This window comes from Eubalaena glacialis, chromosome 13 (genome assembly GCF_028564815.1).
Source record: "Eubalaena glacialis isolate mEubGla1 chromosome 13, mEubGla1.1.hap2.+ XY, whole genome shotgun sequence".
Taxonomy (NCBI): Eukaryota; Metazoa; Chordata; class Mammalia; order Artiodactyla; family Balaenidae; genus Eubalaena; species Eubalaena glacialis.
Genome location: NC_083728.1, coordinates 16,675,827 through 16,703,548, shown reverse-complemented (window position 1 = coordinate 16,703,548; position 27,722 = coordinate 16,675,827). Strand labels below are relative to the sequence as shown.

Here is a 27,722-nt window from a genome sequence, read left to right as displayed (position 1 = left end):
TGTCCCTCACTCTGGCTCGCTCTCTGTCTTTCTGGCTCTCCATCTCACTCACCCTGTTTCGAGCTGAATACGTCTCTCTCCCTCTCTGGCAGTCTCTCTCTCTCATTCCCTTCTCCTGCCCCCTCCTCTTGTCCTGCCATCCCATACAGAGGCCATAGGGCTATCTGTCCCCCTAGAGACTTGCCTGTCCATGGGAGCTGGGACACCTCCCCACAGGCATCTCAGCCCCAGACACCTGGGGTTGGCAGCCCAGGGCACTGAGTGACATCAGGGCTGGCATCACCAAGGAAGACTGCCCAGATATTGCAAGGCCCCGGGTCTCTGATTTCTGATTCAAGCATCCCCATATACTGTCCTAACTGCCAGCCTGATTGTGCCCACAGCCTACTTTATCCTTTCATTTTTTCAGTACTCAGTAAATAAGTGTTGGATTAAATCAGATCATCCATCAACAACTGTTTACAGACTTTGGTCCAGGCTCTATGCGGACACCATGGGGTCCAGTACACAGATGAAGCATGATGATTCCAAGTAGATAATAGGTGCTCGGTAAATGGTCACTTCGTCTCTCTCAAAGGAATGAGGCTCATGTCCAAAGGTGGGGCAAGTTGTGGCACTCGATTTTGTCTCTTTAGAGTGCCCTTGAACAAGATTCAGGACATATTTATATTGTCTTGTCCCCATTGAGTCAACAACATTTAACAACATTTATGAAGTCTCCTATGACCCAGGCCCTGGGCAGGGGGCTGGGGACAGAAGGGGACTGTCACAGCTTCTACCCTCCCAGGGTCACAGTTTCATAGAAGCAGAAAGACAAATGACCAGATAATTACAATGCAGGACTAAGTAAATTTGAACAACCTCTCAGGAGGGCAGTCTGGCCCTCTATATCGAATATTAAAAGGCCCACACTTTGGAGACTGTCCTGCAATGACACTTGGATGTGTGCGCCAAAGAAGTATGTACAAGGATATGCATTGCGGCATAAGGGGTAATAGCAAGAGGCTGGAAATAACCCAGTTGACCATGATTTGGGGACTGGGTACATAAATTCTAGTACATACAAACAATGAAATACTGTGCAGCTGTTAAAAAAAATAACAGGCATGTGGAATGCTCTCTAAGATATATTAGTAAGTAGGGAGAAAGTGAAGGGCAAAAAAATGCATCTAGTGTGCTATCATTAATATATATAAAAGGGGGTCAAATGGATACACAAGTGCTTGCAAACACAAGGAGTATTTCTGGAAGGACGCATGAGAAGATTGGGAGAGCAGAACTAAGGGACTGCAGATTGAGAGGAGAGAGATTTACTTTTCCCTGTACCTTCCTTAATATTGTTTGAATTTTTAAACAAGCATGCATGTATAATCTATTCAAAATTAACTGATTTTGGGACTTCCCTGGCGGTCCAGTGGTTAAGACACCGTGCTTCCACTGCAGGGGGCATGTGTTTGATCCCTGGTCAGAGAACTTAGATTCCGCGTGCCACGCAGTGTAGCAAAAAAAAAAAAAAGGCCACATTGATTAAAATTTTTCTAACCTAGTACCAATCAGTGTTATGATAAGGGGAACATAGAGGCAGTGGGGCCAGAGAAGATGCCCATCCCAGCCTCCGGGGGCGTGAAAGGCTTCTGGAATGCAGCAACATCCAAGGATGACCAGGAGTTGGAAAGGGAAGGAGAGGGAGAATCCTTTCGGGTTTGGGGGGAGGGGAGGGCGTGGTGTGTTTCAGGAACTGAAGGACTTTAATGTGGTTGAAGTGTAGCCCAATGTGGGTATGTGTAGTCGTGGTACAAGTCTGGGGAGTAGGGCTGGCAGAATTGGAATTTTATCCGAAGGGCAGTGGAGAAACAGTGATGGAAAGTGGCATGATCAGATCTGCATTTTACAAAGATTGTTCAACCGAGAGAAGACTGGGTGGAGCTATTAGGGGGTCCTGGCTGTCATCTAGGTGAGCAATGATGGTGGCCTGGATTAAGTGGAGGGAGTCCCTAAGTGCTTCGGAAGCTGGAGGTGCTCCCCCATCCTGTCCTGAGCCATTTGAAGGTGCCTAGAAGGCAGTTGGGGGGCAGAGAGGATCTCAAGGCTCCAGCCCAGCTGGTGGGGGGGCGGACCTCACAGGATGCAGAAGTCATCTTGCAGTGACCCCCCCAACCCAATTAGTCCAAGGTCTTTCCTTGGCCTAGTCTGCCCTCCTGGGGTCTAAAGAGAGCCACATGGGCAGCCCTGGGTGACTGGCAAGAGAGAAGATGCTGTACTTGACCTTCAAACTCATAAAATATCAATGAGACTTAATATAGCCCCAAAGCTGAAAGATCTGGGAATATGCTTACTGGTATCAGGCCAGGAGATGGGGTGGTGGATAGTGAAACCTCAGAGGGCAGAAGCTGAACAATTGCAGTCACTCATTTATTCACTCATTCCATTCATTCATTCATTCAACACTCACTAAGCTCCTCTTCTGTGCCAGGCTTGTATTGGATTTTAAGGGAACAGAGATGAATCTGATACAGCCACTGCTCTCCAGAAACTCAGGTTCTAGTGGGAGACATATACATCCAGAGATAAGTAAATTAGCATCAAAATCTCCATGTACAGTAACACAGGTTGTGCACTGCACAAGTCCAGGGGGTACTTTTCATATAGACTACAATGTGAATGGATTCGTGCAATGGCAGCTCTGATTAGTGTGTGTGTATGTGCATTCTCTGGTGGAAATCTGTACAGCATACTCTGGAGGACAAAGGCATTGAGTGGTCAGACATCCTAGAGGATCAGGAAGGGCTTCATAGAAGAGGTCATCTTAAGCTGGACCTGGAAGGGGATTTTCAGGAATATTGGAGAAGGCTATTCCAGGAAGAAGCAGTGTGAGCAACAGCCTAGGAGTTTGGAATGATCTGGCACATTCAGGGAGTGTTAAGCATCTGGAGTGAGTGGCTGAAATGTTACCATCTGGGGACAGGGACAGTGGGGAAACTTAATGGAAGATGGAGTTGGTAAGGGGAGAGGAGGTGATCCTGCTGGGTCTTTTAAGGCAAGTTGAAGAGCTTGAACATTATCTGAGGGCAGCGAGGAGCAAGAGGTGGGTTTTCAGCTGGGAGTGGCATGGTCAAGTGTGTATTTGAGGAAGATCTTTCTGGCAGAAGTTGGGAGAAGGGCTTGGAGGAGAGAGAGTGCAGGTGACAGGGGGTGGGTCACATCATCCAGGCAAGAGATCACCGGGGGGTCTGAACTAAAGGAGAGTCAGAAGAATGAAAGGGAGAAGTTAAACATGAGAAAGATTAAATAGGAAAATCAACAGGACCTGGGACAGATTTGGTTTGGGGAGGAGGGAGAAGGCAGAGTTGAGGACAACCCCCAGGCATCCGGCTTAGCTTAGTGTGGGGCAAGGGTGCTGCAGTTTGGGGAGAATGCAGACGGGGAGTAGGTGGAACAGAGAAGATGATGAGGTTGGTTGGTCCAGGATGAGTTTGAGGAGCCCAAGAGATGTCCAAGTGGAGCTGGGACCCAGGGGAGAGGGCAGGCCAGGTTTGGGCACCACCACACACCTGGCCCACCATGTCCCAGACTTACTGGCTAAGAGTTCCAGAGAAATCCTGCCCCAAACATGGAACAGACCTCAGGATCTTATCCCACTTAATACTTCCACCTCCTCTTGTAAAACCCACAGCTTACAGCTAGACTTTTAATGTCAGGTTATAGGACATTATAATGTCTCTCCCATTAAGTATAATTCTCAGGGTGCTGCCTTGAGTTCCATCATTGACCCACATTCCATCACCCAGGCCTTTTCAGCATCTTTAAAAGGCCAATTTCCCAGGAAAGGCGGTCAATATGTCCCTGAATCTTCAGGGAAGTTGCCTCACCAGAAGTGGAAGTTTCAAGACACCAAGCTCTCTTATAGTTTTTTTAAAACAAGTTTTTCCCTGTGGATTACAGTGAGTGAGCACTAGACTGAGAATCGGACAGATCCGGATTCAAAATCTGCTTGTCGTTTACTAGTGTGGAATTTACTAGCCTCTCTGAATCCGTTTCTTCACTACAGAAAGTGGTGAGGGAGACGTTCACTGAAGCATGAGCTTGTCCACATTTAGGGTGATATTCATTTCCGGCAAACTCCTACTCATCCCCTAGAGTCTCCTCCTCAATAAGGTTTCTTGACACCTTGTGCCCCCGGCAGGTGGCCCTCTGGGTCCCACAGCATTCTGTTCACTCTTCGTTAGAGATTGATCATGCTATGTCATAGGTATCTCTTTTATGGTCTAGGGCAGGATGGCATCTCATCCATCCCTATGTCCCAGCCTGTAATGACATAGTGTCTCCTAGTTATGCCTGTTGATGTTGTTACTTCCTGGACTAGTGTTTGAATGGGACCTATTCCAAGTTGTTGGGGGGAAGGGAAAGGAAGAGCACCAGGTATCAGAAGAACGGGACCTTTCCTATTCTCTCCCCAGGACATTTAGCCAACGCCACCATGGACTTCATGAAATTGGACCATGAAGAGGAGCCCCAGCTCTCTGAGCCCTACCTTTCTAAACAGAAGAAGCTCATGGTGAGTGACCCCAGGCCTGCTCATTCCCCTTTCCCACCATCTTTTCCATGGAAAAGAAGAACTGGGAGAAGCTGGTTCTAAGTAGAGAATCAGCTGATGACATGAAATGGGAAAACCACTGGCTTGCTTTCCCAATCCTGTCTCCTCTGTCATTTACTGGCTCTTTGACCTTGAGCAAGTCACTGTCGCCCTGGAGCCTCACTTTCCTAATGTCTTAGGTTGTGTCCCTAAGAGCAGAGCATTGGACAGAGGTTCTAGGGTAAGCGAGGTATTGAGGGAGCGCTCTAAGGAGAACCCAGTAAGGATGAGATAGGAATGAAGAAGGGGCTAAGTTCACCTGATCCCACAGGGAGCTCTGGAGGATAAATGGTGCCACAAAGTCGATCCACCTTGAGACAAAGGGACAGACTTTTATACCCTTATATCAGCCAATCATTGACCCAATTATTTCCCAAGTATTTCCAGGAAACTCCTCATTGGCTGAGAACAATTCTCTGAAGAAGGGGCAGCTGTGAGCCACTGTCAACCAACTCTCATAGCAGCTGGTGTATGAGAGTACCAGCCCCATGAAAGGGATCTGGCCAGGACAGTCAAGCTCACAGGACTATTGTGAACACCAGATGAGGATGCTTTGTAACAGTGGGGGTATCCTATACACTTAAGGGGATATAAGGAGACTGGGTTTGCAGAAGGGGATTTGGGCCAAGAGTCTTCCATCCCTGGTCATCCTTGCTCTATTGAGGCCAACTCAGCTCCTCTAGCTCCTGCCTGTCCTGCCCCCAGGCCAAGATCCTGGAGCACGATGATGTGAGCTACCTGAAGAAGATCCTGGGGGAGCTGGCCATGGTGCTGGACCAGATCGAGGCTGAGCTGGAGAAGAGGAAGCTTGAGAACGAGGGTGGGTGCCAGTCCTGGGGTAGGTGAGTGCTGGAGCCCATCCAGCACACCCTGTCCATGACAGTCCCAGCATCTTTGCCCCCAAAGATCTTAGAGGACCATCCAGGTGGTTAGGATCATGGGCCATGGAGTCAGAAAGACCTAGGTTTAAGTCCTAGCTTGGCCACTTGCTAGTTGAATGACCCTGGGCCAGGTGCTTCACCTCCCTAGACCTCAGTTCCCCATCCATAAAATGGGGATAATAATAAGACCGACCTCAGAGAGATGTTGAGACACTGCATGAAATAATACATGCAGAATGCTTAGATCAGCGCTTAGCACACGGTATTTAATAAAGGTTATTGAAGATGATGATGGTAGTGGTGGTGGTGATCACTCTCCACTACACCACCTCCCCTTTCCCCGACTGAAGGATGTATTATGGCTCCTTCATGCTGTAGGAGCCAGACATCTAGGCTCACCCAGACTCTCTGACCTTGACTCTTTCTGTTCTCAAGTGCCTCTCTTCTCTGGACCCTGAGCATGCCAGCTATTTCCACCTCCACACCTTAGCTCCTGCACCTCTTCCAGCCTGGAGTACCCTCTCCTTACCACTCTGCTCTTTTTTTCATCTATACACCATCCTTGCCACCACCCTTCTTCAAATTTCATTCTGGACCTTCCCATTTTGCTCTATTTTAGGTGACCTGTTAGTCTGGTCTCCTCAACAATGCAAATCTGTGGAACCCATTCAACATGCACTGCTACACTCATAGCTTCACACACGCACAGAGATGTCTGTGTATGTGGGAAGGTTGTGGAGCACAGTGTTCTAAAAGATGGGTTTAGAGCGAGACAGATATGAGTTAGGGGCCTAGCTTTGCTGCCTATACTGTGTGACTCGGGCAAGTTCCTTTCCTTATTGGAGCCTCAGTTTCAACATCTGTGAAACAGGATGGTAATAGTAGAATTTAAAACCTAAACTCCATCTTGTTGAACTCTTTAAAAAACGAAAAGCACTCAGCACAGTGCCTGGAACATACTAGTTAATTACATATGACAGCTAAAGGCATGTGCATTCTCCAGGTGAGAAAACTAAGGCTCAGAGAGATAAAGTGACTCGCTCAAGGTCACACAGCTCTTAAATGGCATAGCTAGGGTAAGAAAAACAGGTTCCCTCTCAACGCGTCCAATGTTCTTCCAGCATTTCACAGCTGAGGCCTCAGGCAAATGGCACACACAGATACCTAAGGTCCTAAACAGGAACACTGTCATGCACGCTGAAGCCAGCTGCCATAAATCCTTTCTAGAAAAAAGCAGAGTATGGCTAAATGAGTAAAAACAATACATACCTCAAGAAGGAACTTTCTCGTTTCTATCAGAGAGGGTGCTGGAGAGGGGCCATTACAGAAGAGTGTTCAGGGGCCAATGGAAGTAGCTGGACCACATGTTGCCCATCATCCAGCAGGCTAAGCCAGGCTCTTCATATGATGGTGGTCACAGGGATACTGAGAGCAGCAAGAGAGCAAAGCCCCAAGGTGCAAATATGTTTTAAGCCTCTACTTGAGTCACATTTACGAAAGCCCCATTGGCTGAAGCAAGTGACATGGCAGAGCCAGGATTAAAAGGGTAGAGGGTTGGACTCTGCCTCTTGATGGCAGAAGCAGTAAAGCCTTTGCAAAGGGGCAAGCATGCAGGAATGGGAGGAATTTGTGGCCATTTTTACAATCTACTCAGGGGTGAGGTATTCTGATTTTACTTTTAAAAGTACTCTGGTTGCTGTGAAAATGGATTTCAAGGGAGACAGAAGCCCAGATGAGATGGTGGTGGCTTGGACTGAGGTGGTGGCAGTAGAGATGGGGAGGCATGAAAGGCTTGAGAGATATTTTGGAGATAAAATGGGCAGGAACTTGCTGAAAGGTTGAGGGTATTGGAGGGAGTGGAGTAAGAGGGGATAAAGGAATCAAAGATGACTCATGAGGTTTTGGTCTGAGCTACTGAGTGGTACCATTTCCTGATATGGGCAAGGGGGACCCAAGAGTTCAGTTTGGGACACAGTGAGTTTGAGATGCTTTCACAAGACCCAAGAGGGGATGTCACAGAAGCCATTAGGTATTTTAGTCTGACTTTCAAAGGAGAGGTCAGAATTTGGAGACGGAGATTTGCAAGTCTTCAGCATATACACGGTGATTAAAGCCGTAGAATTGGATGATGTCACCTAGAGGGCAGTGGAGAGAGACAGAAAAGAGGAATCAAGACCTGCTTATTAGTTATTTATTGCTTATAACAAACTGCTCCCAAACTCAGTGGCTTAAACAAAAAAAAAAGCATTTGTCAGGCTTCCCTGGTGGCGCAGTGGTTAAGAATCCGCCTGCCAATGCAGGGGACATGGGTTCGAGTCCTGCTCCAGGAAGATCCCACATGCCGCGGAGCAACTAAGCCCGTGCGCCACGACTACTGAGCCTGCACTCTAGAGCCCGCGAGCCACAACTACTGAGCCGACGTGCCACAACTACTGAAGCCCGCGCGGCTAGAGCCCGTGCTCCACACAAGAGAAGCCACCCCAATGAGAAGCCCGTGCACCGCAACGAAGAGTAGCCCCAGCTCGCCGCAACTAGAGAAAGCCCACGTGCAGCAACGAAGACCCAACGCAACCAAAAATAAATAAATAATAAATAAATAAAAACAGGCAGCAGGCTAGATTTGAGCTGAGGGCCATAGTTTAAAAAAAAAGAAAAAAAAGAGCATTTTTCATATCACGCATTTTCTGTGAATCAGAAATTCCGGAGCAGCTTGGCTGAGTGTTTCTAATTCAGGGTTGCATGATGTAGGGATAGATGCATGATGCATCTATCCCTCCCCCCAACCCTTCCCCCATCTCTGAGTCAAGCCGTTGGCTGGGGCTGCAACACTCTGAGCTGAAGGGTCCACGATGGCTCATTCACGTGGGTCTTCACTAGAGGTCTCAGTTCCCCACTGCTGTTGGCCGGAGACCTCGGCTTCTCACTACATGGCCATCTTATTAGGGCTGCTTGAGTTTCTTCACAACCCGACAGCCGGCTTTCCCCTGAGCAAGTGATCCCAGAGAGACAGAAACAGCGGAAGCCACATTATCTTTTATGACCTACCCTTGGAAGTCATTCTGTCACTTCTGCCACATTCTATTCATTTGAAGCAAGGCATTAAATACAGCCCATATTCAAGGGGAGAAAAATTGGGCTCCACCAAAGAGATAAGTATCAAGTAATCTGTGAGCGTATTTTTTCCTTTTTTTTAAATTGAAGTATAGCCGATTTACAACTTTATATTATTTTATTTATTTATTTATTTATTTATTTATTTATTTATTTATGGCTGTGCTGCACAGCATGCGGGATCTTATTTCCCCGACCAGAGGTTGAACCGGGCCCTGGGCAGTGAAAGTGTGGAGTCCTAACCACTGGACTGCCAGGGAATTCCCTACAACGTTATATTAGTTTCAAGTGTACAGCATAGTAATTCAGTATTTTTACAGATTGTACTCCATCAAAAGTCATTACAAGATAATGGCCATAATTCCCTGTGCTATACAGTATATCATTGTTGCTTATCTATGTTACACATAGTAGTTTGTATCTCTTAATCCCATACCCCTAATTTGCCTCTCCCTCTTCCTTCTCCCCTTTGGTAACCACTAGTTTATTTTCTCTCCCTCTCTCTCTCTCTCTCTCTTTTTTTTTTTTATAGAAAGGCATTTTATTTTAAATATAGCAGTGTATACGTGTCAATCCCAAACACCCAATCTATCCCTCCCCCCAACCCTTCCCCTGTCTCTAAGTCTGTGAGTCTGTTTCTGTTTTGTAAATAAGTTCATTTGTATCATTTTTTTTTTTACATTCCGCATATAAGCGATATCATATGATATTTGTCTTTCTCTCTCTGACTTACTTCACTTAGTATGATAATCTCCAGGTCCATCCATGTTGCTGCAAATAGCATTATTTCATTCTTTTTAGTGGCTGAGTAATATTCACTAGTTTATTTTCTATATCTGTGACTCTGTTTCTGTTTTGCATATACATGTGTTTATATTATTTTTTAGATTCCACAGAGAAAGACAAGCACTGTTTCATATTTTAAAACTACCACATCTGCCCTGAGGGTCCCCCTCATTGAGAGAAGGGTAAAGGCAGAGGAGCTGGCAAAGCTGATGAGACACAGTGGCCAGTGAGGTGTGAGGACTCTTGTGTCATAGAACCCAGAAAGGATTGTGTTTTAAGGAGGGAGAACAGTGTCAAATGCAGCTGAGAGGCTGAATAAACCAAGGATAGGAAAGCGTCCCTTGGGTTTTGTCCCATGGCTGTTGGTGGTGACCTTGCCAAGAGCTGTTTCACTGGAATGTGACGGCAATGGCTGAAGAGTGAATGGGAGGTGAGGCGTGAAGATGGCTAGTGCAGACAACCCTTTTGAGAAGTTTAGCTGTAGAGGGAATAGAGAAATGGGGTGGTGCCTGAAGAAGCCTGTGGGGCGAAGGGAGGAATGTTTTCAAGATAGGAGATACGAGAGTGTGTTTTCAGGCTGGTAGAAATGCCTCAGTGGAAAGGAGAAATCAGTGATGCAGGACCAATGAGGATGGAGAGGGTGTGCTTCAGGCAGGGTCCCCAGGGGACACACAGGGCACCCTCAAATTGGATAAATCAAAGAGGCCTTCGTAAAGGGACTGTTTACAAATGTGTGGGCGGGACACAGGGAAACCACAAGGAAAATTGCAGTACCTGGACCTGGGGTTGTGAGCGATGGGAGCAGTTTCAGGAACCAGGACAAAGAGGGCCACCTGACAGGAGCTGTGACTTTCTGGGTTCGATCCCTGGTCGGGGAACTAAGATCCCACCTGCCGCCTGGTGTGGCCAAAAACAAACAAATAAACAAACCAACACAGCCAGCCCGTGGCAACCTGCAGAGAAAAAACTGAGGGAAGTAAGACTCTGACCTCACCCTCGCCCACCATCCTATCTCCCACCTCTGCTCCCCATTGGCCAAACACCCCTGGAGCCAGAGGGCATGGAGTCCCATCAGTGTATCCGTCAAGTTGGCCTCCTGTGGGGCGCAGAGCAGCGTGGGGAGGGGAGGAGAGTGGCTCTAGAAAGGGAAAGGGAGGATATGCAGCGTTGGGTGGGTGCAGAGGACCACGGAGGGCCTGACCTTGAGCGTAGGTGGCTCACACCCTCCCTTGTGTCAGCAGGTGGTAAATGCAGGGGCCTGGCGTTGTGGGTTTCATGGTGGGGGGTAAGGGCTTTCATGTCTGAAGGTTCCTGTTTTCTGAATGAAGCATGAGGTGACGTCATCAGCGGAGAAAACCACCGGGTGTGAGGAGAGAAGATGAAAGATATGTGTCGTCTCTGCAGGGGGCAGTGAAGCGAGCATCCCCCAGAGCTGCTACAGGACTGCTACAGGACCCGGGCAGGGCTGCCGGCCCTCCCGGGCTTTGTGGTCAGGATTTAAAGTGTAACTGGTAAGGGTAACTGTCTCCAGCACACTCAGCTGGCAGACTTGGAGAAGGCACAAGACAGTGTTCATCCAGGGCTGCAACTTGGCAAAGGGAACCCACAGCTGCAGGCGCGGGGGAAACCGAAGACCTTCTGGTGACATGCCAGATAGCTAGCTACCCGTGCCCATGGACATTATGTAGTCATGGCTAGCAGTATTTGCCTACAAACAGAAACACAGGAATGGACATACTTAAATAGTGATGCACGCTTACACACTCATGAACATCTGTCTGCAGGCAAACACCAAGTGCACGTGGGCATACACTTCACTTATGCATGTGGTAATCCCCCCACTGCATGGACACAGATGCCCATGTATGAAGCTGTCTACATGCTAACACACAACCAGCTTCATGGATTTGAGCAGGCATTCACATGGGTAAACATACACACCATGCAGGATGCAGACACATAGGTCCACACACAGACCCAAATAAAAATGTACCCATTGAAAGGGACCTACGTGTCAGTGGAGATACATACATATGTATGATGAAGTACTCTCTCAGGTAGATGTCTTACATTTGACAGCAACTTAGATTTGTTGAAAGACGGTGCCCTGTACTCCCTCTTGTTACCAAGGATGAACCGTTCTTGAACTAGCTAAGCCTAGTCCCTTCCCTTGTGTACTTGATGCCACCCACGCTCATCCCTTCAAGGACACCACATCAGTAATTCTCTCCACTCTCTCCTGTAGCATCACCTCCTCTCGGCTCGATCATTCCCATCAACGTGCTGTTTTTTTCTTCCCAACTTACAAAGACACTCTTTTTTTAAAAAAATTAATTTATTTATTTATCTTTTAATTTTTGGCTCCATTGTGTCTTTGTTGCTGCACGCAGGCTTTCTCTAGTTGCGGCAAGTGGGGGCTACTCTTCGTTGCGGTGCGCGGGCTTCTCATTGCAGTGGCTTCTCTTGTTGCGGAGCACGGGCTCTAGGCGCGTGGGCTTCAGTAGTTGTGGCTCCTGGGCTCTAGAGTGCAGGCTTCAGTAGTTGTGGCTCCTGGGCTCTAGAGTGCAGGCTCAGTAGTTGTGGCGCACGGGCTTAGCTGCTGCGCAGCATGTGGGATCTCCCCGGACCAGGGCTCGAATGCGCGTCCCCTGCATTGGCAGGTGTATTCTTAACCACTGCACCACCAGGGAAGTCCCCCAAAACACTCTTGACCCATCTCACATTATCGGCATATCCTTCCCACGACAGCAAAACTCCTTGAAAGGGTGACCTTTGCTCACCGTCTCTGATTCCTCTCCTCCCTTTCTTTCTTGGACTCCCTCCCAACCAGGCTTTCATCGTCAGCATCTACTCCCACTGTTCTTGTCAAGGTCACCAGTCGCCAAATGCAATCGCCAATTCTCAGCCTCCTTTTCTGTGACTTCCCGGCAGCACCTGAAGCCAGCTGAGCACTCTGTCCTTGGAACACCTTCTTATCTTGGCTTCTGGGACACCACACTCTCCTGGGTCGTCTCCCACCTCATCGGCTACTCCTTCTCACGCTCCTTCGCTGGTTGCTTCTTGTTGCCCAATATCTAAATCTTGAGGCCCCGAAGCTCAGTCCTTGGTTCTGTTCTCAGCTCTGTCTCCACTCACGCCCTTGATGATGCTGTGCACCTGTACCTCTAACTGCAGACACATCATCTCCCCTCAGAAGTCTAACAGGCATCTGGAAGATTCCATATTCAAGAACAAACTTCTGATCAGAGCCTTCATTACACTTTAGCTCCTCCTCCCGTGAGACCGTGAGCCTCTGGAGGGAAGACATTTGTGTCTTGTCATGTCTTCATGCCCAGCACATACTACCAGATAAACACTTGTTGGATGAATGAATGAACATGAGGACACAGAGTGGAAGGGGGAGGCTCAGGCTGTGAGGGTGAAGGGTATTAGATTCATGGAATTTCTGAGCTGAAAGGAACACCTCTACAAAAGGGCAGAAGCAAGCTTCCCAAGAAAGCAGACCTCACCGGAAGTGGAGAGGAAGGGGAGAGCATTCCAGGCATGGGGTGCAGCAGGGGCAATGGCCCAGAGGCTGAAATGGGCATGGCTTGCTTGAGGGGAACAGAGGGCAAGTGGGCAATTTGTGAGAAGTGAAGATCAGAGAAGTATTGAGTTGGCCAAAAAGTTCGTTTGGGTTTTTTGTAAGATGTTCTAGAAAAAAGCAAACGAACTTTTTGGCCAACCCAACACATTGGAGCTCATCCAACTACTGAAAGGGCTTAAAAGCCACGCAGAGGAATCTGGACATTAAAGTGTAGTCAGTGGGGAGAATTTCAGGTGTTTGAGCAAAGCAGTGATGAGGGAGACCAAAGGGGCTCCAGAATTTCAAGTCTAGTGTTTCCTAAGTACACAGGCTAATTTTAGATGTCACGTGACCATGGCGATAAATAATATAAAACCACATAATGAGAATTATTCTCTGTTTAATTCTTTTGATTGTATTAAAGAAAGAGTGTTAGTATGATGCTAGTATTTAATTCCTATAAAGGGGTTATGTATTAATACCTGCCCTTTTCTTCAAACAAACACAAGTCTTGGGCTCAGGGATTTTGGGCGGGCAGTAGTATCCAGCTGGAATTTAATAGCGTTTGTTTTGTTTTTTGTTAAATGTACTTTTATCGTTGCACATAGGTTATGGCAAATGATACTCTTAGTGATACAGTTTCTTTTCTCATTCATCACTCATTAAGTAAAGATTTAGTGAGCCAGGCACTGTTCTAGGTGCAGGGGATACAGCTGTGAACAAGACAGACCCAAATTCCTGCCCTCATGGAGCTTCCATTCTGGTAGAGGGTGACAGGCAATAAACAAAATGAGCACGTACAGTATACGGTGGAACACTGGGGAAGAGTTTTATGGAAGAAAACAGAGCAGGGGAGGAGGACACTGACTGCTGGGATTGGGGTTTCAATTTTAACTGGGTGGTCAGTGAAGCCCCCTGAGAAGACGGCACTGAGCCAAGACCTGAAAGAGGTGGAGGAGTAAGCCCTGTAGCTCTGTGGGGGAAGAGTGTTCCAGACAGAGGCAAGAGCAAGTGCAAAGGCCCTGGGGTGGGAACGTGCCTGGAATGAGGAACTGCAAGGAGGCCAGTGTGGTTGAAGAAGGGTGAGTCAAGGGAGGGGACTTCCCTGGCGGTCCAGTGGTTAGGACTCGGCGCTTTCACTGCTGTGGCCTTGGGTTCAATCCCTGGTTGGGGAACTAAGATCCCGCAAGACATGAAGCACAGCCAAAAAAAAAAAAGAGTGAGTCAAGGGGGAAAAAGTAGACTCCTAGGTCTGAAAGGTACCTGGGGGCCAGATCACATAGGACCTTTAGACCATTAGAAGGGCTTCAGCTTTTACTCTGACTATGACAGGGGGTTATTAGAGGGCTTTGATCAGAGAGAAGGACATGATCTGACTTAAGATTTAACAGGATTCCTCTCTCTGCTGTGCTGAGAATAGATTCTAGGGAGTCAAAGGCAAACGATAATGGTCGTTAGGACCAGGATGGTAACATGGGAGGTAACATCAAACTTTGGATGTATTTTGAAAATAAAGTTGATGGGAACTGCTGACAAAGTGTATGTGGGGTGTGAAAGAAAGAGAAGAATTCAAAATGGCCTGAGGCTTTTGGCCTGAGTGGCTGGAAGGATGGAGGTGCTGTTACTGACATGGGGATCAATGTGGTGGGTTTGGGGGTGACAATCAGGAATTCAGTTTTGGACATGTCACGTTTAAAATGCACAGTGGACACGCAAGTAGAGCTGGAAAATGGGCAGTGGGATATATGAATCCAGAGTTTAAATACATATATTTGCATTTAATAAGTCAGTTGATTTAAAGAAAACAAATAATAGAGGTAGTATATGCATCTGGCAAAAATCATGAAAGAAGTACAGGAGTGGGTGATCTTGGGGAAACACTATGGCAGGCAGACAAGCCAGAGGCGTCAACGAGAGAGGAGGGAGTGTATGGGGGAAGAAGAGCTGACCCCTCCCCTCCCCCATCTCCTGTCACTTCCATTCTAGGGCAGAAATGTGAGCTGTGGCTCTGTGGCTGTGCCTTCACCCTTGCTGATGTCCTCCTGGGAGCCACCCTGCACCGCCTCAAATTCCTGGGACTGTCCAAGAAATACTGGGAAGATGGCAGCCGGCCCAACCTGCAGTCCTTCTTTGAGAGGGTCCAGAAACGCTTTGCCTTCAGGAAAGTTCTGGGCGACATCCACACCACTCTGCTGTCAGCAGTCATCCCCAATGCGTTCCGGCTGGTCAAGCGGAAACCCCCATCTTTCTTTGGGGCATCCTTCCTCATGGGCTCCCTGGGTGGGATGGGCTACTTTGCCTACTGGTACCTCAAGAAAAAATACATCTAAAGCCAGGCTCCGGGCTTGGTGTCTGACTGTTGGTGTCTCTGTCCTGTGTGATTCCCAATGAGCTCTCAGTAACGCACCGTCTCATGAACACTTGGACAGCCCCTCCCACCCCTTGTTCGGAGTAATTCTATCATCAGTGTGAAAACATTCCATAGTTTAGGAGTAGATGTTGCCAATGCCATGAGTTGAGGCCACGGTTCTACTAAAGGAGAGAAAGAGTGAGTGGGAGAGAGAGAGAGAGAGAGAGACAAAAACACAAATGCTTTTTTTTTTTCGATTCAAGGTCCCAAGATGGAACTGTTGGGACTGGTTAGGATCTGAGGTGAGTCCCAGGCCATTTCACTCACCAGGGCCCAGATCCTGGGAGGTGCTGGGGGCTCGGAGGGCCTGACCCCTCGCCTCCCCTTCCCTCTTGCCCAGGGAACTCTTCCACAGGACAAAGCCAACATCAAGACTTGACTCTTCTAAGCGCTACCTCCGGGTGGGGCTGGAGACCTGGAGACCCCACGGGAGGCCCCTGAAGACTGGAAGGGGCTTCATTCTTCTCCTGGAAGTGAATTGAGACAGCACTGGCCGAGCCAAGGCAGTGACTTCCAGCCACAGGCCATGTCTGGGGCCGACGCCATGAGCACACCCTCCCATTCCCCTCTTGATTTGGCCAGTGTGCTTGGTCTGGCACTTTACCGGAAGTCCCTGAAGGCAGTGTCCATCCTCCTCTTCCCACCAGGAGTTGAGTTTTCCCACCATGTGAGGTGGACTTTCAGTAAAAGCCACATTGATCTTCTCTCGGAAGTTCAGCCCTGGCCGGAGTGCAGGGGTGGGTCTGGAGGTGGATGGCCTTCAGGTCCCTCCTCCAGCCTCTGCCAAAGCCATCTCTGTTAACGTCTGCCTTCCCCTTCACTCTCGGGGCTCCCCCCACGCCCTACCATGCCATGCAGGGGGGTTTCTGCATCCACGCTGCCGGTCCTTGTGGCGTCTCACTTCCCTGTGCCTTTTGCATGTTGGGAGAGGGTCTGGGTGTCACTGCCGCTCATGCTTAGAAACCACTGAAAGCCCCCAATAAAAAGCATCGAGGAGGAGCAGCTGCTTTTCATTTCTAAACCTGTGTTGTCCGTCTAGTTCTCGTTTCCAGAGTTTGGGGCCAGAGGGGTGGAGGTACGACATTGAGACTCAGTGAGTCTGACTCTCCTGACTCGCACCAATGTTTTGACCATTTCACTTCTGGTGAGAAGGAAGAGATGACTGATGGCTGCTTCGGGGGCCCAAGGCTGGATCTGGGGAGGCCAGGTCTTTTGTTTGTTTTTTGGCTGCACCGCATGGCTTGAGGAATCTTAGTTCCCCAACCAGGGATCAAACCCGGGCCCGGGGCAGTGAAGCTCCGAGTCCTAACCACTGGACTGCCAGGGAATTCCCATGGCCAGGTTTCATCTGATAGGAAAGGATAGACAGGATGTTAGAGCACATGTCCAGTACTTTAAGGCCCAGCTGTTGAAGAGGGTCATGTGACTTCCACGCACAGTCCATGGGTGAGAATTTAATTACCAGGCTTCACCCAGCTGCAAAGGAGGCTGGGAAATGTAGTCTGTGATTGGGCAGCCTATTGCTAAGGAAGGAGAGAACAGATCCTGGTGGACAGCCAGCAGCCTCTGACATAAGGAAGCACTGAATGGGAAGAGGCCCAGGCCGACTGCTGGAGAGAACCATAGACTCAAAGACTCCACAGGCCCCACCTGCCCGTTCCACATGTGCAGAAACTGAGGCCTGGGATGGGCATGTGTCTGGTTTGGTCAGGATCCCACAACAAGTGAGCTAGAGCTAAGTGTCCTTTCCCTGGTCCCTTTCTGTCTCGGAATGTCACGGAGAGCAGCTCGGGTGTGGAAAAGAGTCAACATGCGTACGTTTACTCAGAATCCATCAGCTGCTGAGGCTTCTACCAGGTGCCGTGGAGGGTTGCAGAGATGGACAGGGTGTGGGGCTGAGTTCAGTCTAATTGGGAAGATGGACACCACCACCGCCAGGACTGCGGTAATGGGCGCCCCCAATGTTTACACTGCTAAGAAGGTCTCTCCAACATTCACAGAAGGATGCCTGTTGGGGAGGACGGTAAGGGCTGCTGAAGGTCATATCTCCTTCAGCTCATTGGCTGCTCACTGCCAAAGTCACAGAATCATCTGCCCGGGCCATTCCAACGTTATCTCCAAAGACCTGTTTGGTCCTTCCCTAGCAACCTGGGCCCACATTGCCTAAAACCCTTAGTTTTCTCATCTCTAAATGGAGCTGATAGTAATCATAGCTGCCATCCTTTGAGTACTAACCAGGTACTAGGAAATTCACATAAATTATTTCTAAGTCTGCAAAGCATAGCTTTTTATGTCTCACTGATGAGGAAACAGAGGCTCAGAGAGTTAGCACCCAAGGTACAAGTGGTAGATCGGATTTTTGGATTCCCTAATAGGGTTATACATCCACAACACTTGCCATGTGACCTTGCAGCACCTCCCACTGTGGGTGGAGTTTATTCCCTGCTCCATCAGGGTACTGTCCATGTGACCAGCTTGGGCCAGTGGACTGTTAAGTGGAAGGATGTGATGGGAGTAGAGGCTTTAAACGTGCCACGTGGGTGCCTCAGTGTTCATCACGAGAAGAGCAGGCCCCAGGTAGTTGCTGCCGTTTTCATCTGGACCTTAGAATGAAAGCTGGACAGACTTGAGCCCAGCTTGTGGCCTCGAACCAAGGACAGCTGGCCCACTGCCTGAAGCAGAGCTCACCAGCTGAGGCCAGCCCATATCTGCAGAGCTGCAGCTACCTGTGAGCATTTGCTGTCATAAACCATCAGGTTTGGGGGTTATTACTGCAATAGCTGACTAATACAGTAGCAGAGCTGGGATGAAGCCAAAGCCCTTCCTGTTTTCTCTATGGCCTAGGCTGTTGGGAACTACAGCTAAGATAATTCAGTCAAAATGTCAGGCAGCAGATTTAGAAATTCAGAACAAATGCTGCTAGTTGTTATTGATTTTAGTCAATGCTGCATTTAAAAAATTATATTAAAGACACCAAGCCATTTTGGGTTATTGGGGACATGTAGAAGTTACAGTGCCCAGGCTTCTGAGAGAGACATTCACCAGGCAAAGTAAATCTCTTCAGTAAAAAGCAGCCCTCATAGGCACCCAACATTTTAAAGCTTAGAACATATTTTCCTACCCATCATTTCATTAAACCAGTCAAAGACCAATGACGTAGAAAGAATCATCCCCATTTCACAGATGAGTAACAAGCCCAGAGAGGTTAAGTGACTTGCCTAAGATCACACAGCTGAGGGAATGATAGGCAGGATTTGAATACAGTCTGCTTGCTCCAGTCCGAGGCTTCTAATAACTCCAGATAAGTCAGCGTCCGCCCCCACCTGTTCAGCCCTGCATCACTCCCCAGCAGCATGGGGGCCCATGGCAGATGAAACATGCTCAGGAAATGCAAATGGAAGGCAAGAAGGCATGAAAGGAGTGGAGCTGGGAAAGGGTGACAGCAGCTTGCTCAGGCAGGGCCTGAATACCTTTGCTCCAGAAATTAAGATGTCAATCAGGGGTGGCTCCCAGGCTCCCCCACCTACTCACCTCCTAGGCACTCACACACACTTCGGGGAGCCATGCCCTGGCAGAGAAGACAGGAGAAGTGATAAGTCTCCCAACCCAGTCCCTCAAATACGCAGCCTGGAAACCAGGGTCAGGCAGCCCTTAGCTTACCTGTAAGTGGACAGCACCTCAAACACCTACTTTATCTTGGCCCAAAGAACCCCACAGGTACATGGATGTCCTTTCCCCTCAGCTCTCCTGGAAGACGCTTCTCTCACTCTCCCCCACCTCTTAGTTAGCCCTGAAACCAGACTATAGTCTCAGAGACTCCATTCATTCTAGAGGTCCTGGGACACGGCCTTCCACATTCGACTGTATGTTTTAACTATCTCTGAGTCAATCAAAATTAAAACACTGACAGGTATGGGGTTTCTTTTTCCTGATTTCTTTTTTTTTTTTTTGGCCGCACCATGAGGCATGCGGGATCTTAGTTCCCCAACCAGGGATTGAACCCGTGCCCCCTGCAGTGGAAGCGCGGAGTCTTAACCACTGGACTGCCAGGGAAGTCCCTCTTTTTCCTGATTTTAAAGTAGTTATAGTATTGATGGCACATTAGGGACTTACTGTGCACTTGAAAGACTTTTATATAGTGCCTCCCGTAGACTAGGTCCTGTCCTAAGTAAGCCCTTTACAAGTATCAATTCATTTAATCCTCACAACAACTCTACAAGGTAGGTACTTCTATTATCCCCATTTTACAGATGAGGAAACTGAGGAACTTGTTCACAGTCACACAGCCAGTGTGTATGGCAGAGGCAGAATAATCTCCTCCATCCTTTGCTTTTCTGAGTGTGTTATGTAAATCATCTCTGCCTGAGCTGGGACAATGTTGGGGTAGGGTAGGGGAACACTCTGCTTTTGACGCTTAGCACCCTGTTTGGATGTGCTCATTTCATTGCTTGTGCCTGGCCAGACTAAGGGCAGAACCGTGCCTCTGAATTAACACCGTGTCCAGCTTAGTGCCCCTCACCTAGCGGGGCAATGGATGTTGAATGAGGTGAGGCATTATCCCCACCTTACCCTTCACAAAGAGGCTCAGAGATTCTGACCTGACCGAGGGTACACAGCTGTAAGTTCTAGTCAGCACGAACGCAGAGTCTTTCTGCCACCAGATTCCGTGCTAAATATAACACTATTTATTCTTTGTAGTGACTGCATTATATTCCTGATATTTAACCAATTGGCAACAGTTAGTTAAATCTTGACAACTTTGCACTATCACAAATAGCTGCAATAAAATCTTTGTGTTTATCTTTGCTCACCTCTATGAGCATTCCCATAGCCTAAGTCCCTAGACTGAGATTGTTAGGTCTGCACATTTTTTTGGTTTGTTTTTGTTTTTGGCTGTGCCACACGGCTTGTGGGATCTCAGTTCCCTGACCAGGGATTGAACCCGGGCCACGGCAGTGAAAGCCTGTAATCCTAACCACAGGCCACCAGGGAACTCCCGGGTCTGCACATTTTAAGTTTGGTTTCGACAAGGTTACCATCTAATCATGTGGGCCCAATTTACCATCTCCCCTCTCCCTAAGGTATGGGAGGACCCGTTTTCTACACTGTGTGCGTTCAATTTTAAAACTCCCCAGAGACTGTATTAGGGGTTTCTGGGACAATTTCTGAAGGTGACTATACTGCACGGAGTTTCCCTTAACAGAATCTACCTTCTCCTTGATATCGAAATTGGTTTGATTTTGGAGACCTTTTTAAAAAGCCTTCTGCAGTTCATCCCTCTGGGAGCTAGGTCCAGCTCCCCATGTCCAGGAAGTCCCTATGAAGCCAAGCAATCAGGTCTAAACTGCATTAGGCTGTTGATGCAGAGAAAAGCAGGGGTATGATAAAGTGCACCCAGAGATCAGCTCCCCGATCACTCACCGGGAAGCCAGCTGCCACCTCAGCTGAGTGGGAGTTTCTTTTCACGTTGTTTCCTTAAATAAAAGTCATAACCAGCTTGGGAAGAACTTTTCATCAAGCGGAGCAAAGAAATAGAATAGAGCAGAAGAGCTGAGGTTAACCAGTCTGTGCCCATCATTTATCAGATAAGGAAGTTGCGACCCAGAGATGTTGAGTGACTCGGTCAGGGTCACACAGAAGAGCAGAAAAAGCAGTGGTGGAAGCCAGCTCAAAGCCGGGCATTCGCACTTCTAGCTGAGTGCTCTTTATAATATAGCAGGGCGCCTCCAGGACCTCCTCTGACAGTCCTTTCAGTCTGCCTTTCTTCAGTCTCTGTTGCTCTTGAACATGAGGGGAAAGTTAGGTTTCCTGAGAAGGGATCTCTGGATGAAAATCATGGCAGCTCATCTCCGTGCCTTCGTGCGTGCTGTTCTCACGTCCTTGGAGTCTCTTCTCTGCCTAACTGCTTGAACTCCTCTTCATCCTTCAAGACCCAAGAGAACTATGTTCTGTGAAAATATCCCGTGATTCCCCAGGGCACCTGGTTGTCCCCTGCTCTGTGTTCCCAGGCCCTGACCTTGGCCAGCACTCGGAACACTCTAGGGTGGTTGTTGACTCCTTATGCATCTTCTCCAGGAGTGAAAATTCCTCAAACGCACAGAGGTAGCAAAATCAAACTTTGCAACCCCACGCACACCTTAAGCTCTGAAGGGATGGATTTTGGACCACAAGCTCCAGGAGGGAGGGAGTTCATCATCCTGTCCCAGCTCCTGGTTCACACGATAAACTCAAGAAGGGTTTGGTGCTGCCGACGGAATGTGAACAGGGAAGTTCTGCCAAACGAGGAGCTTCAAATCCTGGAGCCATTGGGCTTTTGACAGATTCTACCTGGAGGGGCCAAGCAGGTCAGGCTGACGAAGGAGCGGGCGCTAAAAGGTACAAAAAGTCCTCACACGCGTATAGGCCTCCAGGGCATTTTCACAGATGACCTCATTTGAGTGAACTTTGTAACTGCTCTTGTGTTACAAAGCAACACTGCCAAGAACTCTTCCTCCTACTGCCAAGAAAACTGCTCCCAAATCTGGATGATCCAGACCTCAGGACTCTGAGACACAGATGTGGCACAGAGGGAAGGAGTAAATCAAGCTGAGAAATACATGACAACATATCCTTAGGTTACAGGATTGAGGAGAAAAAAAATAAGAGTGACTACAGCCTTGAAATTCCCCTATACACAACGAGTAGCTCCAGTAAGAATTACCCTCCTTTCATAAAATGGGCTGAGCTCTCCTGGTTCTGGAATTGAGGGTTTTGGAAAAGAACACACGAAACGCAGGAAAGTGGGATTTCATTATCTCTAGTTTAATTTGCCTGTTTACACACACGATCTGTGTGTGTACATAACAGTGGTAAGAGCCATTCTCTAAATACAATCTGGTACTCAGACTATGACAGATGCATGTGGAAAATGAGGCGCCAGTGAATGAACCTCAACACGGAGAGACAAACCAAGCACGGTGGTATTCTGTGATCACAGATGCCCTCAAAAGCCTCTTGTTCAGCACCTGGGGAATAGACACTTTTCAAAAGACAATACAAGGCTACTTCAACAGGACACCCAGACCCCAGATGGCACTCCAAAGAACACATTAGTTTCCCTGCCTTCTCCAGAGGAGCCATAAAGTTCTAAAGGCTTAATCAAGAAAAAGGAGGCAGGAGGATTATCACCTGCTATGCACATGTGCTGGGCATTTTACATACATATTCCCTTCATCCTGACAGTATCACCTCCACTTTACAGATGGGGAAATTGAGGCTTGACCAGGGTCAGACACGATTTGGACCCAAATCGCACGTTTGCCTAAACTTTCAGCCTTGCCACGCTGTCTCACACAGGGATTGACAGCATGTTCCCTAGAGACAGGCAAAGGTGCTAAGACTGAACAGGAAGTGGCAGAAGACTCATCAATATACAAGATTCGGTAATGGACGCTTTCCACGGAGTCAATGTAAGGCTGAGCCTGAATCAGACCTGCAGGAGAGAAATGTCTGGACATTTAAGTGGGACAAGTGAACTTCTGGTGTCACCTTGTGCCTGTTGCCTTTTGGTGCTGAACATGAAACGTAGGAGAGATGTCAATCCCTTCGGCAAGCCCCTGCCACCTACCCCAGCCCCACTTCCACCACCCCCGTTTTCAGATGTAAGCTCCAGAGGGCAAAACAATTCTCCCGGGGCCCATCATAGCTTGCCAATGCTCCCAAAGCACCATGGTGACACCTTCGAAATCTCACTGTCAGGTGTTTCTGCCACCTTTGGGTACAACATATCACACCCCACATTTTGATCGATATAGGTTAACCTGTGGCCAGATGAGATACGAACTACATATTTTAAGTACATATTTATACGCAATACATTTTACACTGAAGATTTTCCAGACCTCAAACTCCTACCAACCTAAGCTTGCGTTAAGCCAGGCAAGTGCAGTGCTTATCAGTTAATGCTATTACCAGGCTTGACTTGGGGGGGGGGAGGGGCGTCAAAGAAGCTTCCGGATGATTATCCAAAATGCAAGGGGCTTGGTTTGAAAGGCTTAAGGAGACACCCTGAGAGAGGGAAGGGGTATCTTATCACAGAGCGGTAACTGTGCCATTGTGGGGCAGAGGGGACAGGGCATCTCACCATTCCCAGCACTCCCAAGGTGAGGGCCACACAAGGACAAGGCTGGAAATTGAGAAGTGCTGCCAAGGGGAAATAAAAGGTTGAGTTCAAGGGCAGATGAACAGGCCCGTTTGGTCTGGTTTTGGTGGTGGTCCAAGTTAAGAGGAGGCGGGCCAAAGTCAAGCCACCATTTACCAGGGACATTTTTGCAAACAGGTTGGCTTCTTGCCATCAGAAGCAAGGGAAGATATTTTCGTCCACTTCTGACTTAACATAACCTTGTCCAAAAGGGTAAAAGTGCCTTGGGCCACAGCACCGAGCCAAGGCTTATTATCACACAACTCTGAAGCACCATTCAGTCTACACCACTGACGTGTGGTCAGGGGAGGTTCAGTGCAAATATGCATTTTGCAAAATTACCCTGACTCAGCTTAAAATTCAACAGGTTATTAAAACGTCTGCTTTCCGGTTTTATTCTTAACAGAGAAAAGAGTCCCGTGAGCTCGAATTTAATACCGTAAGCCAAGAGTGTTCTAAAAAGCCCTCAAAGCAATCTACACATGTGCCAAAGTGCAGAGTCGTGAGTTATTTTTGGGAGTTCTGTCAACAAAGAACAAATGCCATGATTGTTATCAAAAACTATAAAGCATTCACTCACAATAGAAGGGGGAGGGGGGAAGTAAACTTACTGCTCCAAAAACCGATATATAATAGACTACATGGACAGAAAATTATCAGTGTTCGTTACCTAAAAATCATCCAATACTCTGTCGCAGAGGCACTCCAGTTTAACTGTTTTGGTAGTTAATCATAAGCCACTTGCAATATTTGACGTTCCGCGGACGAAATAAATACTACAACCAGAATCTGTCCTTCAGGCAGTTGGTTGTTTTATAAAGAACCCTGCTGGAAATAAATGCTTCTGCAAAACTGACCAGAGGGAATTACTGTTAAATAACAGCATTAACAGCCATTAACACAGAAGACAAGGAAGAATCAGGGAGCATCTGAGGGCAGCAGAGGAGAGTCCTGAGGCCCCAGCCCCGCTTCAGCCACACAACAGAGGCTTTCCCGATCCCGCCCTCTCGCTGAGCCTGAGCTTGGCCCTCTAGGGCCAAAAGGGATGTTCCAGATTAAGGTCTTGCCAGGAACGCAAAGTGCCTGACTGGGAGTGGCGGTGCTTGTGACACAGGGCGATGCCACCAGGGACAGTCTGGGGCCTGACCTCGCTCGCCCCCAGACTCCACCCCACCCCCACCCCACACACTGCCCGGTAAGCTTCCTCCCGGAAGCGGGATCAATAATTTGGTCGATAACTAAGAACAATAAGTGGAAAATCTATTAGCCACTGTCCTGCTGCCATCCCTTTTGCTTCTCTTTTATTTCTTGTAACTGTCTTGCTTCAGATTCAAACTAGAGCTCTGGGGAGGAAGTCCTGGAGAGAAGGATTTCAGGTACCAACACCCGTACGTCCCGTACCAGCCCAGCAGACCGAACAGGGTGCCAAACACTTTCTGGGACAAGTTGTGAAAGTAAACGGCCGTGCACAGAAACATCCACACCCAGATGAAGGTCAGGAAGCCCAGGGCGACCCCCAGGGTGGTGATGGCCGCGTGAAGCCAGTGGCTTCGGTCCGTCCTCACCTCGTGCAGCACAGCCATCTCCTCCACAATCATGAGGGCACAGAAGGTCAGCAGGAAGGAGTGGCCTGAGATGTCAAAGCCATGCCAGAAGCCTCCTTCCCCGTGGCACTGCCGCTTACTCTGGTGCTCCTTTCTCACCCCCTCCAGGGCTGGCGACTGGTAGCAGCTGCCTGTGTAGTGCTCGATGTTGGCGAAGACGGCTGTGCCCACGTACCAGATGGTCGTGCCCACAAGCAGTGTGCTCAGCCGCCGCAGGACCAGGCCGGCCTTGCCCGTCAGGTGGTAGTTGGTGAGGGTGATGAAAGGCAGGAGGAGACAGAAGGTCCAGGCCCAGGCCACTTTGACAAAATACCTGGCAGAGGAAGAAAGTGGAAGTGAAGAGCGGGGACATGGCGGAGAGGGAACAATGTCATGACTCAGGACTCTGGACTCTCGAGGGAGGGAAAAAGGAGAAATAGGTGATAAAAGCTACAGACAACAACTTCACTCACTAAGTACTTTAAGTGTATTAACTATTGAATCCTTACACAACTCTATGAGGTAGGTACTGCTATCATCCCTATTTTACAGAGAAGAAAACAGAGGCACAGAGAAGCATCATGCCCAAAGCAGAGGTCATCAGTGGTGGAGCCAGGATTTAAACCCAGGTTCTGTGATCTTAAGCACTATGTTATTTGCTGGGGAAAGTAATTACAGAGCTTTCACATACATCCACTTTCCCATAGAATACTCACAGTTACCTTGGGGGGAAGATGTCATTAGCCCCATATTATAGATAAAGAATAGTTCAGTAACTTGCCAGGATCACACTCACATGCCCAGCAAGCCCAGGTTAAACCAAGGTTTGGCCAGCCCCAAAGCCCATGCTTTTTCTACACCAAGACTTTTTCCTACGTGGTAGAAATGATCAGACAGAACTTGACTTCACGCTAGAAGACCCAGGTTCAAATCCTGACTCCGACTTATTACCACACCTCCAGGCCTCCGTTTCCTCAACTGTTAAATAGAACTGAGGGGACCCAACGATTTTTAAATCCAGAGCCAATGATTCACTAGTTCCCTTTCAATAATTAACTAGCATAGAGGTGTGGATCAAAACACCAGAATCCACGGCAACTCGCAAAAGACAGGGACTTGTCTGCCAGGCTCTTCGGCTCCCAGCTCACCCAGGCCAGATCAAGCAGCAGCTGTCTTGTCTGCCTCCCCTGCCCTCATCAAAGGTGGCTGACCTGGGGACCAGGTGCGGTAAACACATATGCAAGAGACTTGGGGCCATGACCACTCTCATAATCTATTCTCAGCCCAACCTCCATGGGCGGGTAAGGAAGGAAGGTGCGCAAAGGACAGAAGGACTCTTCCTGGGTTCCAAAGGTTCTTCAGACACTACCCAAGGGCCTGTCGCTAAAATCTTCCCTGGGACTGATATGCAAGGATCTGGCCACAGCCAAGACCTCTCAGGTATTTGATGAAACTGCTGGAGAGAGAAACCAGGGTTTTAAGTAGATAACCAAAGTTGGACTGACTTTTGGGAGATGCTGCAGACACTGTACCTCCCAAGGAGAATCGAAGCTCACGTCAGGGGAGGAGTTTTATCTTTCAGAGTTTCCCTTTACTATTGCAACGGTGTTTGTGTCGATAAACTTAAAATCCAAGAGGTTTAAAAAAAAAAAAAAAGAGGGGGTGGGTGGACTTAAGGAGAAGTCTCAAAGAGCCCGGCTGGGATGGCGTTCCTAGGCCACTGCCATGAACTTTGAGTGGCTGAGAAAATCCAAGCAGATCTAGGGGAAAAGTCACGGACTGGAGGGTTCCACTCCGGGGCGACTGTCTTGGAACGGGCGTTGGCATGGGCTAGGACAGGCTCTCAAAGGTGGGGTGTTGGCGAAAGAAGGCAGGTCTGCTTGCCCCACCCAGGTGTAATGGGATTCTGTCACCAGCTGGGGGGTATCAGATTTAGGGCGGAGGCGCAGGGTCTGACACTGGCAGGCAGGAGGGAGGTGGCATCTCCCCCAGGGCAGGGGCCAACTCCTAACCCCAAAGGGAGGCAGAGGGAGCAGAGACACAGGCCGGTTCATCCCCCCTTCCCACCCCCCACCCTTACACACACACAGACACACACACCACCCTGCCCGTCACCCCTGCCCAGTCAAGCTCAGACTGTCTGGTTTGGGTGTGCAAACGCGACTTGCTAGTGACACTAGCTATTCCGGGGTCCCTCCATCGCGACACGAGTGCAGACGCTGCTGTCACGAAGGAGAGAAGGATCTCCCCTTCCAATGACTCGTCCATTAGGGCAGCTAACCCCCGGCTCTCTGGGCAAGGCGACAGCTACGGCGGGGACAGGAGAGGACCCGGGGCGCACTCACACGTTGAGGACGTTGCGCTTGTTGCTGAGATAGCTCTCGGGCAGCGGGGAAAGCTCCTTGAGGAGGGAACCCACCAGCATGGAGGCCACCAGGGCCCAGGGCAGGTACCGCCGTACGGCCGCCCGCACCAGCGTCCCCCTGAGGACCCACGCGCAGCGCTCCACATGCTCCATGCCCGACCTGTCGGCCACAGTCAGCCTCCCCGTGCCCTCTCGGCCACCGTCCTGCC

The 27,722-nt window shown here is 48.8% G+C and overlaps 2 protein-coding genes across 4 annotated transcripts in view; one reads left to right on the top strand and one right to left on the bottom strand.

Annotated features, from left to right (window-relative positions):
• The window catches only part of GDAP1L1 (ganglioside induced differentiation associated protein 1 like 1), a 22,591-nt gene extending 7,285 nt beyond the window's left edge, over positions 1 to 15,306 (top strand). For both annotated transcript variants that reach the window (XM_061210155.1, XM_061210156.1), the window contains exons 4-6: positions 4,458 to 4,555; positions 5,339 to 5,453; positions 14,963 to 15,306. In XM_061210155.1, coding sequence (XP_061066138.1) covers positions 4,458 to 4,555; positions 5,339 to 5,453; positions 14,963 to 15,306 — 557 coding nt within the window. The remainder of the gene's footprint in view (positions 1 to 4,457; positions 4,556 to 5,338; positions 5,454 to 14,962) is intronic.
• FITM2 (fat storage inducing transmembrane protein 2) lies at positions 6,781 to 27,722 on the bottom strand. Of its 2 annotated transcripts, XM_061210158.1 has the most exons (3): positions 27,494 to 27,722; positions 25,131 to 25,482; positions 6,781 to 7,649 (listed from the first exon to the last, which is right to left on the bottom strand). In XM_061210158.1, exons 1-3 carry the CDS (start codon positions 27,664 to 27,666, stop codon positions 7,506 to 7,508), a joined length of 669 nt encoding a protein of 222 aa, XP_061066141.1. In that variant the 5' UTR covers positions 27,667 to 27,722; the 3' UTR covers positions 6,781 to 7,505. The 2 variants fall into 2 exon arrangements, with proteins under 2 accessions (XP_061066141.1, XP_061066140.1); XM_061210157.1 differs by lacking the exon at positions 6,781 to 7,649 and having other exon boundaries at positions 22,167 to 25,482.